Source organism: Didymella exigua (assembly GCF_010094145.1).
Source record: "Didymella exigua CBS 183.55 unplaced genomic scaffold M421scaffold_5, whole genome shotgun sequence".
In the NCBI taxonomy this organism is placed as follows: domain Eukaryota; kingdom Fungi; phylum Ascomycota; class Dothideomycetes; order Pleosporales; family Didymellaceae; genus Didymella; species Didymella exigua.
The window spans coordinates 222,456-237,461 of NW_022984779.1; the positions used below are offsets into that span (position 1 = coordinate 222,456).

General features: G+C 56.8%; 8 protein-coding genes across 8 annotated transcripts; 1 reads left to right on the plus strand and 7 right to left on the minus strand.

Moving 5' to 3' along the window:
• Positions 1–664: 664 nt before the first annotated feature.
• On the minus strand, positions 665–1,486 carry M421DRAFT_315413 (uncharacterized protein). The gene has a single exon (XM_033589244.1). It carries the CDS (start codon positions 1,349–1,351, stop codon positions 884–886), a length of 468 nt encoding a protein of 155 aa, XP_033451815.1. The 5' UTR covers positions 1,352–1,486; the 3' UTR covers positions 665–883.
• Positions 1,487–1,809: 323 nt separating this feature from the next.
• On the minus strand, positions 1,810–4,355 carry M421DRAFT_417337 (uncharacterized protein). The gene is made up of 3 exons (XM_033591420.1): positions 4,179–4,355; positions 2,325–4,130; positions 1,810–2,131 (listed from the first exon to the last, which is right to left on the minus strand). The coding sequence occupies exons 2-3, from the start codon at positions 4,112–4,114 to the stop codon at positions 1,864–1,866; spliced, it is 2,058 nt and encodes a 685-aa protein (XP_033451816.1). The 5' UTR covers positions 4,115–4,130; positions 4,179–4,355; the 3' UTR covers positions 1,810–1,863.
• Positions 4,356–5,543: 1,188 nt separating this feature from the next.
• On the minus strand, positions 5,544–6,970 carry M421DRAFT_2230 (curved DNA-binding protein; the record flags this gene model as incomplete). The annotated part of the gene is made up of 3 exons (XM_033588327.1): positions 5,544–6,667; positions 6,749–6,832; positions 6,949–6,970. The coding sequence occupies 3 exons, from the start codon at positions 6,968–6,970 to the stop codon at positions 5,544–5,546; spliced, it is 1,230 nt and encodes a 409-aa protein (XP_033451817.1).
• A 631-nt stretch (positions 6,971–7,601) lies between these two features.
• M421DRAFT_315637 (endonuclease/exonuclease/phosphatase) lies at positions 7,602–8,804 on the minus strand. The gene has a single exon (XM_033589246.1). It carries the CDS (start codon positions 8,559–8,561, stop codon positions 7,674–7,676), a length of 888 nt encoding a protein of 295 aa, XP_033451818.1. The 5' UTR covers positions 8,562–8,804; the 3' UTR covers positions 7,602–7,673.
• Positions 8,805–8,812: 8 nt separating this feature from the next.
• M421DRAFT_417339 (SWI-SNF complex subunit) lies at positions 8,813–11,988 on the minus strand. The gene is made up of 3 exons (XM_033591421.1): positions 11,750–11,988; positions 9,496–11,616; positions 8,813–9,447 (listed from the first exon to the last, which is right to left on the minus strand). Exons 2-3 carry the CDS (start codon positions 11,563–11,565, stop codon positions 9,100–9,102), a joined length of 2,418 nt encoding a protein of 805 aa, XP_033451819.1. The 5' UTR covers positions 11,566–11,616; positions 11,750–11,988; the 3' UTR covers positions 8,813–9,099.
• M421DRAFT_315536 (uncharacterized protein) lies at positions 11,689–12,342 on the plus strand. Its single transcript, XM_033589245.1, has one exon. The coding sequence runs from the start codon at positions 11,812–11,814 to the stop codon at positions 12,142–12,144; it is 333 nt and encodes a 110-aa protein (XP_033451820.1). The 5' UTR covers positions 11,689–11,811; the 3' UTR covers positions 12,145–12,342.
• M421DRAFT_417340 (vacuolar protein sorting-associated protein 74) lies at positions 12,117–13,976 on the minus strand. Its single transcript, XM_033591422.1, has 4 exons — positions 13,438–13,976; positions 13,133–13,379; positions 12,592–13,085; positions 12,117–12,540 (listed from the first exon to the last, which is right to left on the minus strand). The coding sequence occupies exons 1-4, from the start codon at positions 13,696–13,698 to the stop codon at positions 12,490–12,492; spliced, it is 1,053 nt and encodes a 350-aa protein (XP_033451821.1). The 5' UTR covers positions 13,699–13,976; the 3' UTR covers positions 12,117–12,489.
• A 279-nt stretch (positions 13,977–14,255) lies between these two features.
• M421DRAFT_55656 (acyl carrier protein) lies at positions 14,256–14,914 on the minus strand (the record flags this gene model as incomplete). The annotated part of the gene is made up of 5 exons (XM_033595324.1): positions 14,256–14,335; positions 14,386–14,434; positions 14,486–14,566; positions 14,621–14,638; positions 14,696–14,914. 5 exons carry the CDS (start codon positions 14,912–14,914, stop codon positions 14,256–14,258), a joined length of 447 nt encoding a protein of 148 aa, XP_033451822.1.
• Between the last annotated feature and the right edge of the window lie 92 nt (positions 14,915–15,006).

Consider the following 15,006-nt stretch of genomic DNA (forward strand, 5'->3'; position numbering starts at 1 on the left):
ATCCCTCAATCTCTGCACATGGAAGCAGAAGGTACAAACAAACCGCTCTGCGCCGAGAGCTCAAAACAAAAATCACAATATGCCGGCGCGGGCCGGGCCAAACTCCTCGCTATGCAGATTGGTACGGCGGTGTGGTTGGTGGTACATTCATGTCGCGCAACCTGCGCAGGTCTTTCACGAGACAAATTATAATCTAGTGAGGGATGGAGAAGTTCTTGGGGGGTTTCAGTTGAGGGAGGTCCAAGACCTGTGTCTCAGATGATCGCGGAAGGTGGTGGGAGTTGAGCCGCTCAGCCGGACAAGAAGGACACTCGACGCGAGCAGACCAAGTGCCAACGATCGATACCGCCGGCTTCGGTCGGCAGGTCGGGAAATTTTCGTGTTTAGATGCGTGGAATTATGTCGGTGGTCGAGACCCGGTCTGGTTTACAACGCCACGACTAGGGTAAACCTTAGCTTCGGAGACGGATGAGTGACGTTCAGGACGCGTTAAGGCGACGCTGGATGAGCTCTTGCAGCTTCAGCAGCTGTGCGCGCTCATCAGCAGCGACAGGTGGAGGAGCAGAGTTGGTCATGGCTGTGATGACCTCCTGAGGTGCTTCGGCCTGTTTCACATGATTAGCGCCGATGATTGAGACGATGCACGCGGGGCACAGGGAGTACTCACAGTGAGGGCTAGCAGAAGGCCATCGATCTTGCCTTCATTTAAACAAACATCCTGCTCTTGCTTTGCGAGGAGCGCCAAGTTGAGCGCTGCTTGTTGTTGTTGGAAAGAGTGAGTCACGAAATTCTGCATCGATGCTTTGCGCTGGGCAGGAAAGACAGCCTTGTTTTGCGCCTCGCGGTCCCGCATGACCTTACGGCTACCCATCTTATCAGCAAGTCATAATAGTAGAAGGGCAAGTCGCACATACCTCTTGACCTTGGTCAGGAAATCGGTGATCAGTCCTCGCTCAGGCACGCGGTAAACCTTCGAGTTGACGTCTTTGAACTCGAAGCCGGTGTAGTTGCCCTCGCCATCGGTATCATCATCAGGGTCGTTGATGATATCAATCAAGCCGTTGTTGCGCATGCCACGAGAGAAAGTCGGCTCGACAATCTCGGGGTTCTTGCGCTTCCGGATCTTACGTGGGACTCGGGTAAAGGTGGCATCATCCATCTCGACATCGTCATACGCCCCACTGAGGTCGTTTTGCAACAACAACCCACTGCGAAGATCGTGCTCGATGTGGCGTGGACACCTCCAAGCATCGCGTTGTGATGCTTCGAGGCTGATGTGTGGGGGGTTAGCGAGGGGTGGATCGACACAGTCCAAGTGCCAATACGCGTTACAAAAGTCGCACTTGAGCATCTGGCGCTTGCCGCCACTCGACACACCACACTGCACGCACAAGATGGGCTTATCGCCATCAAGCACCTTGGTGTAGTCAGGCCTCTGGTAACCGTAGCCGCTGTTCTTCGCACTGCATCATGTTAGCGCCACATCAGGCGTCTGGATGCATCGTACTTACAGTGGAAACTTCTTGACCTCCTCGAAGTACGACCCATCCCCGCGTGCAGATACGTCTTCGAAGTGATTTTGGATTTCCTTTGGCAGGGTAAACGCGCGCGGGTTTGTCTTTCCAAGCTCCGAGAATAGCGGCCCAAGATCTATGAATTGTTCGGCAGCTGCCTCGTCACATGGGCTTGACCCGGCGCACTCATAGCAGTAGAACGACCCATCCGGTACTTCCACGCGAGGCGGATCGCAACAGAGAAGATGATACACGCGTGTACAGCCTTCGCAGCACAAAAACTCGCCTTGTCCTTTGCAGGCTGAGCAATAGTCCTCGCTCTCTGAAGCCGGCGAGTTCTGATGTTCTGTTAGAGGAGAGGACAAAACCGAAAGCGGAGGCGAAGGAGGATATTTGGGTAGCGCAAGCTTCTTATCGACCCCCATTTGAAGTTGAGGAATGAAAGTGGGTCAAATGTTGATGATGGTTGTGTTGGTGAAGGAGGAATGGTGTGGTTGGATGCTTCGGGAAAATGAGTGGCACTTACTGGGTCGTTGTCATCAGGCCCCAGCTGTCTCGAACCGCCACCACCATATGGCACACCAGCAATGGTTCCACCGTCCCGATTCTTAACGGGCCTGTGCATGTCACATATTAGCTTTCTGATGATTTGATGATGGTTTTCCAAGGTACGAGGCAAACACGTGCAAACACGTAAAGTTTACTCACTCGCCAAGCAAACCCCTATGCTGAAACGGACACTGGCAGTGCCCAGTTCTGAAACCAACTCGAGCAGGGTCGATAAGGGAACACAGGAGGAGAAAAACTTACGATCGCTTTGTCCTGGCAGTCGGGCCGTGGTTCACCTTGAGCCGCTTGGCTGCTGGCTGAACTGCAGGTGTTGTGGGTCTCGAGACAGCTGCTGACTCGAGCTGAGGTGAGGAAAACCGTGACATGTCCTCGCGCAAACGCTTTGCACCCTGTGGCATCCGTCCAGCACGTCGCGGCTGGTCAGAATCCACCGGTGGTCCAACCGCGATCATGGATTCGGTCAGAGACTCAGTCTCCAAAATCTCGTCATCGAAGCGAACGTCAGACTGAGGGAATGGAAGATCGAACTGGCGCAGTGGCTGCGCGTCTGCCATCTCTCTCCGCATTTGATAGATCTGCTCAAGATCTTCCTGTTGCTCGGGGTTCGCTGGCTGGTTCTTGTGTGCATGCTTGCCGAACAGCTTTCCTTTGTTGGCGTGCTTCTTCGGTCCGCGGGCAACACCAGCGCCCTTGCCCTTCTTGACAGCCGCAGGCGCTGGAGTCGAGGTCTTCTTCTCTGGCTGTGCGGGAGTCGGCGGGCCCTTTTGCACAATCTCTTCGTTGACTTCTGAAAGCTCTGAATCACTCCCGTCATCTACTTCTGGCGTGTTCCCTGCTGGGGTTTGTGCCGCTGAAGAAGCTCCACCATCCACATCCATCTCACTCCCGGGTGCCAGATTTCCGTTAGAGGCATGCTTCTTGCGCGGTGATTTTGAAGGTTGTCGTGGTACGGTTTCAATAGAAGGTTCAATCGCTGGAAGGGTTGGGGCTGTGCTGAGAGGATGAGGCGAAGGCAGCGCTCCAGCCGTTGCATCTGCGGCCGGATACGCATCTTCTATCGCAGCTTCGTTGTCGTGAACAAAGGAGATTGAGTCGTCAGGGGCCACCTCGCTGCTCGGCCTGGGGGATGGTTGTTGGCTAACCATTGGAGTCTCAGACTTTGCAGTGGCAAAATCACCATTGCGCTGCTTCTTTGGCTTCTTCGTCTTGGTCTTCTTCAATGCTTTGATGTTGGTCCTGAACGTGGCCCACTGTGTTGAGGTCTGGTTCTGTTTGCAGATTGAATCGATAATGGCGGCCATAGTCTGATCGCGCTTGCTCAAGTCTTTCAGTTGCTTGAAAGCCTCGCTGAGTCTAGGGTTGTCATGGGCTTTAGCTGACTCTGCCGCCGCCAGTAGGTAGATTTGCGCGCGTTGCGAAAGCTCGGTGTCCCGCGGTTGCTCTACAGCCTGCACCGCAGGACTCGCTGGAGCTGAGGCGACTCTAGGCGTGCTCGCCTTGACCGGTGTTTTCGCCTCACCGGGTGTCTTCCCTTGTGCCGATGGCTTACCCCTGACAGTCGGTTTCGACACTGGTGTCTTCTTCTTTGTCTTGCAGGGTACGTAGTCGTCGTCAGCGTCTTCCTCTTGCAGTGGAAGCTCCAGGGGCAGCTCGTCCTCCTCTTGCCTCTCCGAGTCGTCCGGCTCGAGCTCAGGAGCTGGTGTGACCTCGGGCGTTGACCCAGCCTCGTCCCCCAAGAAACAACCCTTGCCCGCCAGAGACTTTCGCGCAGCCGCGTCGCCGACCATCGCGCGCGTGCGCTGCTTTACTTTCGCGGAGGGAGGCTGACCCAGGGGAGCCATTTGCTCCAGGACGCCGTGACGAGCAAACCCGTGCTCTTCGAACGATGGCGTGGGATTTTGGACAGAGGGCTCCGTCCACTCCATAATTGATCGCTGGCTTCTCTCTCTCGAATCGCTGGGCGTGCCGGTGGGGGAGGCGAACGGGGTGGTGCTGGACCTAGGACCACGGCTTTTGCGCAGCGCCGGCATGGCGAGACCGTGTGAACTGTTGAAGGGTGAGCGCGCAATTCGCGACTATGGGTATACTTCTTACAGTCTACGCGGACTATTCGGAGCTTTTACGCGCAAATAGCGCGCCGAAGCCCGTGCCCGGCGTTTTGTGCGAAGGTGGTTGGGTTTGCAGGTGAGTGAGTTCCGTCAAAGATCCCCAAATTCGAGGGAGAACTTAGGTCAGCGATCTTGGAGGACGTGCCCCTTCAGATGTCAACCCTGACCACCACAATGATCGCCGATCGGTAATAAAGAAATGACTGGATTCGGGAAAAGAGAGAAGCACTTCTGTCTGAAAATTATGGGAGTCCCAAGAAGTCCGTTTTGTGAGGTCAGGGAGACTGTTGACATGGAGGGGAAGCTTGCTATATGTACTCCCGCCTGTTCCGCAGCCCTGATCTTCACCTTCACCGGTCGCACTTTCCAGCCTTCTCTGCTTTCTGTTATTGTGTAGTTTCCGTTTGGAATTCTTCAATGACAAGTAGAACAATAACAGATCTCGAGTGAAGCTCGACAGTTCGCCGCGGACTTAGTGCCTGACATCCACTCGCATCCATGCCATGTGTGCATCGCCGGTGATCAGGCAGGCTTCCTGAGGATCTTCAAGTATTTCGTGACCTCTGAATATTTTCTTTGAAGATTGGCAGTTGGAGGCTCTCTGTCGTGAGGTCATTCGATCAGTGTCGTTCAGTGACGAGCAACACCACGCATCTTAGGAGGCTGTAGTCATCCGCCGCAGCTCAGCAATGCAAACATTTCCATGGGCCAAGAGGGTACAAAATAGAAGCTTCACGTCCACTCGAAGTTCCGCGCACGCATACGTGCAGCAAACACGGGCGCACTGCAGAAGAACGGTGCTGCTGCGTAGATGCATCGTGGAAACCAACTCAAGACCAGACTTCGCGAGGAGCTTTGAATCCTCATAACATGAGTAGCTCGGTAGAATCTACACGCTACGAGTTAAGTGTACTTGTACCTGCTGTCCTGTGTCATCAGTGGTACAGGGGCACTGTGTGGGGAGCACCGGTCTACCGCGTCGAAGGTAAAGCATGGGTACCAAACATCGTGGAGATGCAGCGGAGCCTCGCCGGAACTAGGTGGGCTGCGTGCTTGCTGATCGATGCAGGGGAATATTCTGAGCGTTAGTTGCAGACCATTGATGATTTGCCTGTCATCAGAACAGCTCGGACGAACAATCGTTACAGGTCCAGAACGTGCAGGAACTTTGGTTGACTTTTCATTCTTTTGCAGGCTACTGTAGCCACTGCCTGACCATGATCCAGACTTCTCCTTACAGAGCCTGGGCAGGCAAGATCGACCAAAAACTTCTCCTGACCATACAGCCTAAGATGCAGGAATCGCGATTCGCGCTACGCAAGGTACATGCAAACACTCGTAGAAGCTGCGCTTACTCGTCGTCGCTCTCTTCCTCCTCAGCGGCAGCCTCGCCGGCAGCGGCCTTCTTGGCGGGCTTCTTCTTCTTCTTCTTGTTCTTCTTGGTGGAGGTCTTTCCAATGGGCTGCTCAAGGATCTTGAGGATCTCCTCGTCCTCGATCTTCTTGTCAGACTTAACCTTCTCGAGATCAAGAGCAGGGGGCTGAGCCAGACGCTGGACACCGTTCTTGGTAACAGCGATGGTGGAAAACAGCCTGGCGACGGGCTTGCTGTCCTTGTCGACAACGACCTCGTACTGTCGGAGAACGCCACCACGTACGCACTCAACAACACCGACCTTGGCAACCTTCTCGTCCTCGATCTGGCGAAGAGAGAAGGGGAAAGTGCCGAACCTCTTGACGACCTCAGACAGAAGCTGTCTTGAGGTGGGGCGCTTGAGACCGAAAGTGTTGGCTGTACGGCGGTGGAGGGTGGTCCTGTTGCCGTTGTTCTTGACTTTGCCGCTTCCGAGCGACAGACCAATCTCGACACCCCAGACCTCGCCAACGTCAGGAAGACCGTCACCACGGACACCCTCTCCGGGGGAGAGGATGATCTTCTTCTTGGACTCGATCTCGTTGTGCTCGAATTGCCAGATGGTGGTGCTCTCGACGACGTTGAGGCCGTAGGCCTTAGCGACCTTCTCGAGCATCTGGGTCATCTGGCTCTGTGTGTATGGCTTGCGAGCGGCGTTCTTCTTCTGTTCCTCCTCATCACCATGAGCGACAAGCCCAGGAGGAACCATCAACCGCAGGAGGAGCTCGTTTGCGTAGTATGTACCCAGCAGAAGATCAGCGGTCTCGCCAGTGATCTCGCCGCCAACAACGACGTTGTCGCAGACAATAGCAGCGAAGCCATCGATCTGAGCACCGAGCTGGATCTTAATAACCTCGCCGGCCTTCAGCTTGGTCTCAGACTCCTCAGCATCGGACTTGAGAGGAGTGTAGGGTGTGACGTAGGAGCTGGGAGAGATGGTGGTGCAGTGTCCGATTCCCTTGGCGATCTTCTTTCCCCTGTAGACCTTGCCGACCTCCTCGTCGAGGAGCTTGTCACCGCGCTCGCAGAGCTCGACGATGCTGGCACCCTCAGAGATCCATCCTGCAAAAGTCAATTTCTGCGTCTTTCGAGTCACACGATCGTCGCAGGGTCGGCACGTGGGTTCGAGGTATCGTTACGCACCGGAGACTTCCTTGAGAACCTTCTGGGAGATATCGGCGGCGACCTTGTACTTGGTCAAGGTATCCGGGTTCGCGAGCGTGTAGTCTGTCGTGGTTGGTTAGCAGCGTACTTCTTCAGCAGAGCTAAACGTTAAGCTCTGTGTGCAGGAATGCGCGTCTTGAGATGCTTGCGCCGATTCCAAGGGGATCTATTGAGCTTACCGACTGCCTGTGCCTCAGCCATGATGATTATTTGCTGAGTAAACTGGGGATCGAGGTGGATGCCAGAAAGAGGTGTGGTGAGCGGTAGCTGTTGTTTCTGAGTGCCCCACTGAGGGGTCCGCTCGCTTAGACACCAATGACGACGGTGCCTGACAGTGCATCTTGAGCACAAAGATGGAGACCCAAGACCAAGTCGGGCATGGGAACGTCTGACGGCGATATGGTGAGATCATTGTGGGCGACTCCGAGCGAATGCTGGGTGATAGGGTTCAGGTTGCCGAAAGCATTCTTCAGGGACGTCAGACCCTCTTGTTGTGTACCAAACAATGATGCCCAATGTGGAGAGGAGACGACATAGAAATAGACACCTTGCACAGACTGAGATCGGCCAGGCTCCGTCAAGCCAGCATCGACAAATAGTTGAGCTGCGGCTGCTTCTTTCTAGAGGACTAGAACTTCGACTTCGACTCGTCGTTCACAATCGCCATCTATGTTGTTTTCTATCAACGGCGACCACAAGAAGGGAAACGACCAACAAGTAACAGCAACATCAATAGATACACACAATCAGTGTGAAGATGATGTTAGCGAGTAGGAAGACATTTAGTCCCTAGAATCCGAAACAGGGCAAGATGACATCTGGGTGCAAGATAAGACACGTATAGATGGGAAGATTGGTCAACTGTTCCAACCTTTCCAGAAGTCTGCTTCCCGTTCACTCCCCGTCAAATATTCAGAACAGCATCAACCACCACCGCCCGATGATCACTGCTATACACACCATCCTCAAATCGATTCGGCAACACACTAAACCCTTCGACGCTCCATCCCTGCTTGCTGACGAACACGTAGTCAATGACCGTCATCTCCTCTTGCTGAAACCCCGTACAAGTAATCTCATTCCCATATCTCCACTTTGCCTCGCCCCTCGCGTCCCCCAGTGTACTCTCCTCCCCATTGAGATTCCGATACGCCTCACCATCCATCTCACTATTCAGATCGCCAGCGAGCCATACCGGCTCCTTTCCAGCATCCCGAACAATCCCCTGGATTATCCTCGCACTCTCCCGCCGACTGACCTCCCCCTGCTCATCGAAATGCGTACACAGCCCCACAACGCTCTTCTTGCTCCCCTGGTGCGTGAAGTGGCCGACAGTCACAATGCGCACACTCCCCGCGTCCCAGCCTTTCCCGGGTCGGTCGGGCGTGGGGCTGAGCCAGACGGATTTCCAGCGATCAAGTTTCCAGATCGCGGGCCGGTAGATGATGGGACTGTATTCTCCGGCCTGGAGGCCGTCATCGCGGCCCACGCCTATGTATGTCCACTCGTATTTGCTCTTCTCGCCATCTATAGATGGGTCTCTGGGTTGGGCTGGGAGCGCTGCGGAGGAGGGTGTGCTGTTGAGGCCGGAGAGGATGTCGATGAGCTGCCCGTGTAGGACTTCTTGTAGACAGATGAACGCTTCTGGGTTGTGGGCGGTTGTGTATTTGAGTTCGTTCACGATGAGGTGTTTTCGGTCGGACCAGGGCTTCTCGCCTTTGAAGGGTGACTTGGTGGCGTAACGGATGTTGTGGGTCAGGATGCGGATAGGCAGGGCGGCGTGAGCTTTCATGGCGAGGGCGAGGAGTGTGGTAAGAAGGAAGGAATGTTGTTCGAAGGATCGATGTGGAACGGGCTTGGTGATGGACGGAGGCGACGTTGTGCCCCGCACATCAGTGAGGACCGAGGTGCTGTGCTGATTCGATGAGGGTGTATGGAGGCAGTCGCGATGCTGTGACCGCTGGCTAGTGCTTGTTAGTCTCGATCAGGACTGTACAATGATTTGGAGAGTCCGTCTTTAAAAAAGAAACAGCGCTTAAGGATATAAACAAGTACATTTCGTGTCTACTTACTTGCTGCGCAGTGGCAGCTCTACTTGCAACTTCCAAAGAAGGCCTCTCTGCGCATTCTGTGGACCAAGTGACCTGTGCCAGACAAGCAATGCTCCTCCCAAGAAAGACGCCAATTTTTCCACGCATCTCCACATGCTCCCAATGATTCGCTGTTTATACAAAAGATCATGGCGTATCCTTGCCAATGTCGAAATCCAATTCTTGCTGTCACTGTCAAACTCCCGCGCGTAGGCAGGCATCTTTTCGCAGCAGCCCGTTCTACGAAACGGGTCGCCCGATCCTGTTGGACACATTGCTCATGTGCTGCCTGTTCTTCAGATGCAACTCAAAGTTCGTCACTGTCTGCCCTGGACCTGCATTGTAGAGCTTTCCGGGACAGTCCTGGCAGCGTATCCTTGGGAGATAGTAGGCCTTGTGGTTCGCCGGGAGGGGATCGCTGAGGGAGAGACCATCAAGCTTGACAGCCTTGGGCTCGGTCTTGCCGGTCTCGCGGTTCTCGTGGGCTTCGTTCATGATGACATAGCGCATAATGGACTCGAATTTGTGGTCGGGGTTCCGGTCGCGGAGGTCTTGGAGGGCTTGTTGCACCCATGCTGGAGGAGGCGGCTTGGAAATGTTAGTTTACATGCATGTATACTCTGTAGAATCACCTACTGTTTGTGATTGGGCTGGCGCTGGCCATGTCGCATCGAGTGAACCATCAGGCTTGTGCTGCCACTGCTTCGGCTGTGGCTTCGGTGTAGGCGTTGGAGGTAGTCGCGGGGAAGCTTCGGCGGGCTTTGAGCTCGGTGCCATGGCTGGCGAAGGGGGCGGAGGCATGGAGTTCGTCGGTGTACCTCGTGCAGGAAGAGAAGTGGGTGCCATCATCGGCGTGGACGCAGGCTTCGCAAACGCCCTGGGGTTCCTCTGGAACTCTCGGAGCTTCGAAGAAGAAATGCGGAGCTTGACGATCATCGTGCTCGACTCAGGTACGCTTTCCTCACGTGCCTCGTATCTCTGAGCTCTTGTCGAGCGCTGCTGGACGACATCATGTTGAAGCTGAGCAACCTCTGGAGTTGCTGATCGCCCAATGGCCGACCTCATTGCTGCTTGCGCCGACACTGCAGCTCCACGCATACCTCTTGTTCGTGCGGTTCCACCGGTAGGCACCGCTGGTGCGGGCGAGTCCATGATAGAATCGTCGCTGTCAGAGTCGTCCGAATCATCATCAGCATTGCGTCTCCGGCCTTCTCTCGCTTTCCGTGTAGCCTTGAAAAGATGGCTTTCTTCCAGTGTCTCGGCGGCGCCGGGAAGAACAGAAGAAACGACAAGAGTGCGAACCGTCCGCTGTCGGTCCTTGAGATCTGGCAACGCAGGCCCTCCACGCCGGTTGACAGAGCGCTTCTGACGCCGCTGTTCACGCAGTATGGAGAGCTCTGCTCGCTCCAACTCGGCGTGGCTGAGTTCGTATAGGTATGGCTGGTAGTCCTTGGTCGACTGCATGGGTCGAAAGACCGACGGTAGTGGTGACGCAAGGAAGTTGTCTTGGATGTCTGTATCTTCCACCGGTCGCCCGTCAAAGGGATGACCTGTAATGTACAGACTCTTTGTGAACATCTGGCACTGCTCACGTATCGAGTGGGCAATCGCTGTCACAAATTCTCCGCTCAGAGAGAGATCGGCGGCCATCTGTCTTGCGAATTGCTCTGGCGAGTTCAAGGCGTCGTTGATCTCCCACTCGAACTGGTCCACCAGAGTGTGCTGTCCGATGGTGATGTTCAACTTGATCAAGATGCGCATCTCGTCGTTCTTGTATGCCGAGTACGGCTGCGAGGGATCGAGCGGCTCGTCGTCGAAGAAGGCATGGGGGTAGTAGTCCTGGATCTGCTCGTGGATCTCGCGGTTGACCTGGTGGATGATGTTCTGCTGCAGCTCTGGCGGGACCTGGAAATCTTCGACGAGCGTGCGTGCGACAAGCAGAGGGTCCGTGAGGCGGTCGTGGAGGTTCCATGTAAACGTGTCGCGCAGCTTCAGGCGATCCAGTTCAATCTCCAGACGCACAGGGACCAGCTCCTCGACCTGCTCGGCTTGCTGTCCGCACTTCTCGCGGTCCACCTTCAGCTGCGGCGCAGCACGGCGTCCAGCGCGCTTGGCCTGGCCGGGATACAGGAGATGCGGCAGTTGCGACCGTGGGTCGCGCGCGTTCGAGGGGACATCGGTGACTCCATTGCCGTAGCCAGCGTAGCCAGATCCGAAGATGGCGCCGGGGTTCTGGCGGCGCACGGGGAAGACTTCTTCGCGGTAGAAGTCGCGCAGGTCGTTCAGCTCGCCGTAGACCTTCTCCGAGTACTTGCTGCGCTCGTGCTTGTTGACGCTGTCCAGCAAGTCGCGGGCGATGTAGCGGTTGAGCAGCGCCGTCTGCTCCAGCTTCTGGCCGTCGGTGAGGTCGTGGGCCACGGCCGTCGAGGGCTTTCGCGAGCCCGAGTGGGAGCGCTTGCGCGACGCGCCGTTGACGCCGTCGGCGCCGGGGGAGTCCATGTTCACGCCCGAGGCGGCGAGGACAGCCTTGGCCTTGTGCTTGCCGTCACGGATCGCGTTGTGGTCGCCCGGCGCATCGAAGCTCGAGGCGGCTGAGGACGCATCCGAGGGCGGCTGGACCGCGCCGTTCTGGTACGAGGACGCGCCGTTCTGCGATTGGGATAGGTCCTGCGATGTCGGTGCGTCGGCGCCGGAGGGAGAGGGCATGGCGTGGATGGGAGGTCGAGGTCAGAGGGCTGGGCTGGTGCGCGCATGCGGCTGCGGGAGGTTAGTGGGCGTTGGGAGCGAATGCCGTCGCCGCAACAGGGGCCGCCGACGGCATAGATTGCGATAGCAACACCACACCAGCGCCAGCAGAGCGTCGCGACGGGGGGAAGGGCGCAACACACACCTACACACCTACACACTTACGGAGCATGCACTCTGCGCGTCGTCACGCGGCTGGGCCTCTGTATGGCTGAGCACGTCTTGCCGATCGGGCGGTCACGAGTTGAATCGGTGTTGGCACGCCCGAATCGGCGACACCGCTCCTCGGTACATAGCTTCTTGAGGCGGCTGCCAACGGCCCTCTGCCTGCAGCTAGCGACCTGCGCCCTGGTGTATCCCAGCGCAGACCACCTGAATCGTGCTAAGAATTGCTTCCTCCACCATTCTGTTGTGTCTGCTAATCTGCACGTCAACATGCACTCACGTGAGCGCCAAGACACGTGTGCGAGACTGAGTCGAGTGCAGGAGCAGCGAGTCCAAGTGAGATTTGACGGCACATTGGTGTCCAATCTGGATTAAACGCCTTCATAAAGAGCGGCTGCTTCCGGCCCTTTCTGTGTTCGAATGGCTTATCATAACGGTGTCCAGTCTGGATTAAACGCTTTCATAAGAAGAAGCTGCTACCGTACAGCCCAAAGCCTGATGCCTGTGTCCCCCAGACCGTTTTGCCGCGGACAGAACGCTATGAACGAAGAGACCGCACCCATATAGAAACACCATCATGATCGGGGTCCGAGTCTGGTCCCTATGGTCTCTGCTATGTATCTGGCGCCCCCGATTCCCGCATAAGCCACGGAAGTCTCTGGGCGGAAGGCTGAGAGCGAGCACCTTGATCGAGTTAATTACTGCAACGACTGATGCGGATCAGAGGAGAGAGTCAAGCCTTGTGAAGACACTCAGACACGCGGCCACCACCTATGGATCAGTCAGCAATGTCACTTCTCGGATTGAGCAAGCTGGACGAACCTCCATCTGCAGCTCCCTGTCCTTGCCGGCGCTGATCTCGTCGCTGATCAGCTGGCCCAGGTTGGCACCTACGCCCTGGCCACCGCCCGCTCTCCTGGCGAACGGCCATTGCGAGTACTCTGCCAGCAGCTCGTCGACCTGAGCAAAAGCGCGTTCCCTCGCCTCGTGTCCCAGGGTGGTGAGAGCGTTCTCGAGCACGTTCGCGGCGTAGGCGGCGCAGACCATTGTGACAGTGCGGAGGGTCCTAAACTCCAGCTCTTCGGGGAGGAACTGGCTGCCAGGAAGGACAACGGTGCGGTTGGTAAGAAGGTTGCGTACCCGGCGTCTGATCTCGTCTTTTGCTGCGCCCTCTGCTACCGGATGTGTGGCCATGTCGAACAGCAGGAAGTTCTTCTTCTCGGTGCGCAGGATGCCCTTGTCGACGAGGCCCTTGCAGAGGCGTTCGCGGACTTGCTTGAGCTGGTAGCCAATCTTCATGAGGTTCCAAGTCTCGCCTGTGCTCGTCAGTCGCAGCGCTTGCAGCAACACCCGCCGCACCTACCGCTCATGAGGTCGATCCACGAGTTGACGCTCATCTTCTCGCTCGACTTCATCATCTTCAAGGCCTCGTCCAGCAGCACTTCCCCCGTCAGCGTGTCGTCGATGACCTCAATGACCCGGTCCGCGAGCGGGAAGCGCCGCCGCGACGAGTCCTTCTGCATGCTTATGCGGCCCCGGAAGGCCAGTTCTATGACGATGCATCCGCGCAGTGCATATGAGATGTTGTCGTTCCAGAAGGAAAGGTAGCCCTAGCCTCACGTATCAGCCTGCGCCCTTGGTGCCGGGACCCAGCCCGTGGCCACGCACCTGCTTGTCCTTCAGGCCCATGAGGATGATCTCCTCCATGAGCGTCAGCTTCGGCTGCTTGCTGCGCTCGGCATTCTCGCTAATGTCCCGCGGGTCAAACGCAATCTTGTGGCCGTTCTCCGAGTTCTCGTAGGACGTCTCGGGCGCGCGGTCGCGGTCGCTCCGGGGCGCAGGGGAAGCCACGCGGCTGCCCTCGTCCTCGGTGCTGCCAGTCGCCGCACCAGCGCCTCGCCGGCGCACCACGCCGGACGTCGAAGCCATCGCGTGTGGTTGGGAAGCGGGTGGGGGGTTTCCTGGAAATTGTGGGCGGGCGCTCTTGTGTCGATGGCTCAGCTGGCGACGCTCGGGCGCATGCGCGTCACTTTCAAGATTGCGGTCCAGCGACCTGCGGCGTTTGCGAGGCGGGCGGGCGGTGCGCGGGAGCGGTGCAGGGCCGGGGCGCAGCGATAGGGGGTGTCTGGAGTGGGCGTGTAATAGGACAGTGGAGATGGTTGTTCCTCGTGTCACGGCGTGCAGCCAGCTGCTCAAGCACCTGCGAGTCGCGACAGCGGAGCCACGCGGGCTCCGACATGTCTCCCGCACAACACAGCACAACACATGCACATCATACAAGTCAAATGCACGTGGCGGGGAGTCGCATTGGAAAGTGGATGGCCTAGTTCTGTCAAAAGTACCTGCTGCCATCCCAGAGCTGTTTTACACGCAGGGAAATATATAACAATGCCGGCGATATCGACGGACCAATTCCACTGCACTCATCTTCATCGCAGCACCCGCGCTCCATTCGCTCCATTGCCATTTAGTGGGCTATAACATTGTCAGCATTCGCACACACAGCCTGCAGCGCGGCTTGGCTCACCATCGGGCTGGCGGAGAATGTACTCCACTGCTTGCTTGACTGTGATATCATCAGTATATGCCCAGGCAGCACGCAAGAGCCATGCTTACCGCTGTGGATGGCGTCGGCCTCCTTGTCTGGGATCTCAATGCTGAACTCCTGTGCTGCTGTCAGCGCTGTCCTGCGCGGCTACTGTCCCATGCGACTAACCTCCTCAATCGCCATGACGACCTCTACCGTGTCGAGAGAGTCAAGACCGAGGTCGTTGTGGAAGTGCGACTCGCCGTTGAGCTGCAACATGTAAGTCTGCGTCCTGCTGCGCCGTGCATCTCAATTGGTGGCTACCTTCGAGGCGTCCTGGACCTGCGCGTTCGTTAGCTGTGCTGCCCTGCATTCCATCGCAGCGCCGCATCGCCGTACCTTGTCGAAGTTCTTCAGGAGGTCCAATATCCTGCCCTGGACCTCATCGTTCGACAGACCAGCGCTGGAGGCGTAGCTTCGGACGGCCTGGAAGTATGCGGCGGGAGTGATCTGCTTGGGCTGGACGAAGGCGCGCGCCGGGCGGGCAATTGAGGCCTGGCAGCGGGGAGCGGCGCGGACGGCGGACCTAGAGGACCTGAGGAGAGCTGTGCGGAACATGTTGGGTGGGCGCGAACGTGTCGAGGGGCGATGGGTCGGGGTGGGAGGTGGTAGTGATGATGCTAGACGACTTGCAAAGAAAGCTTCCGAGA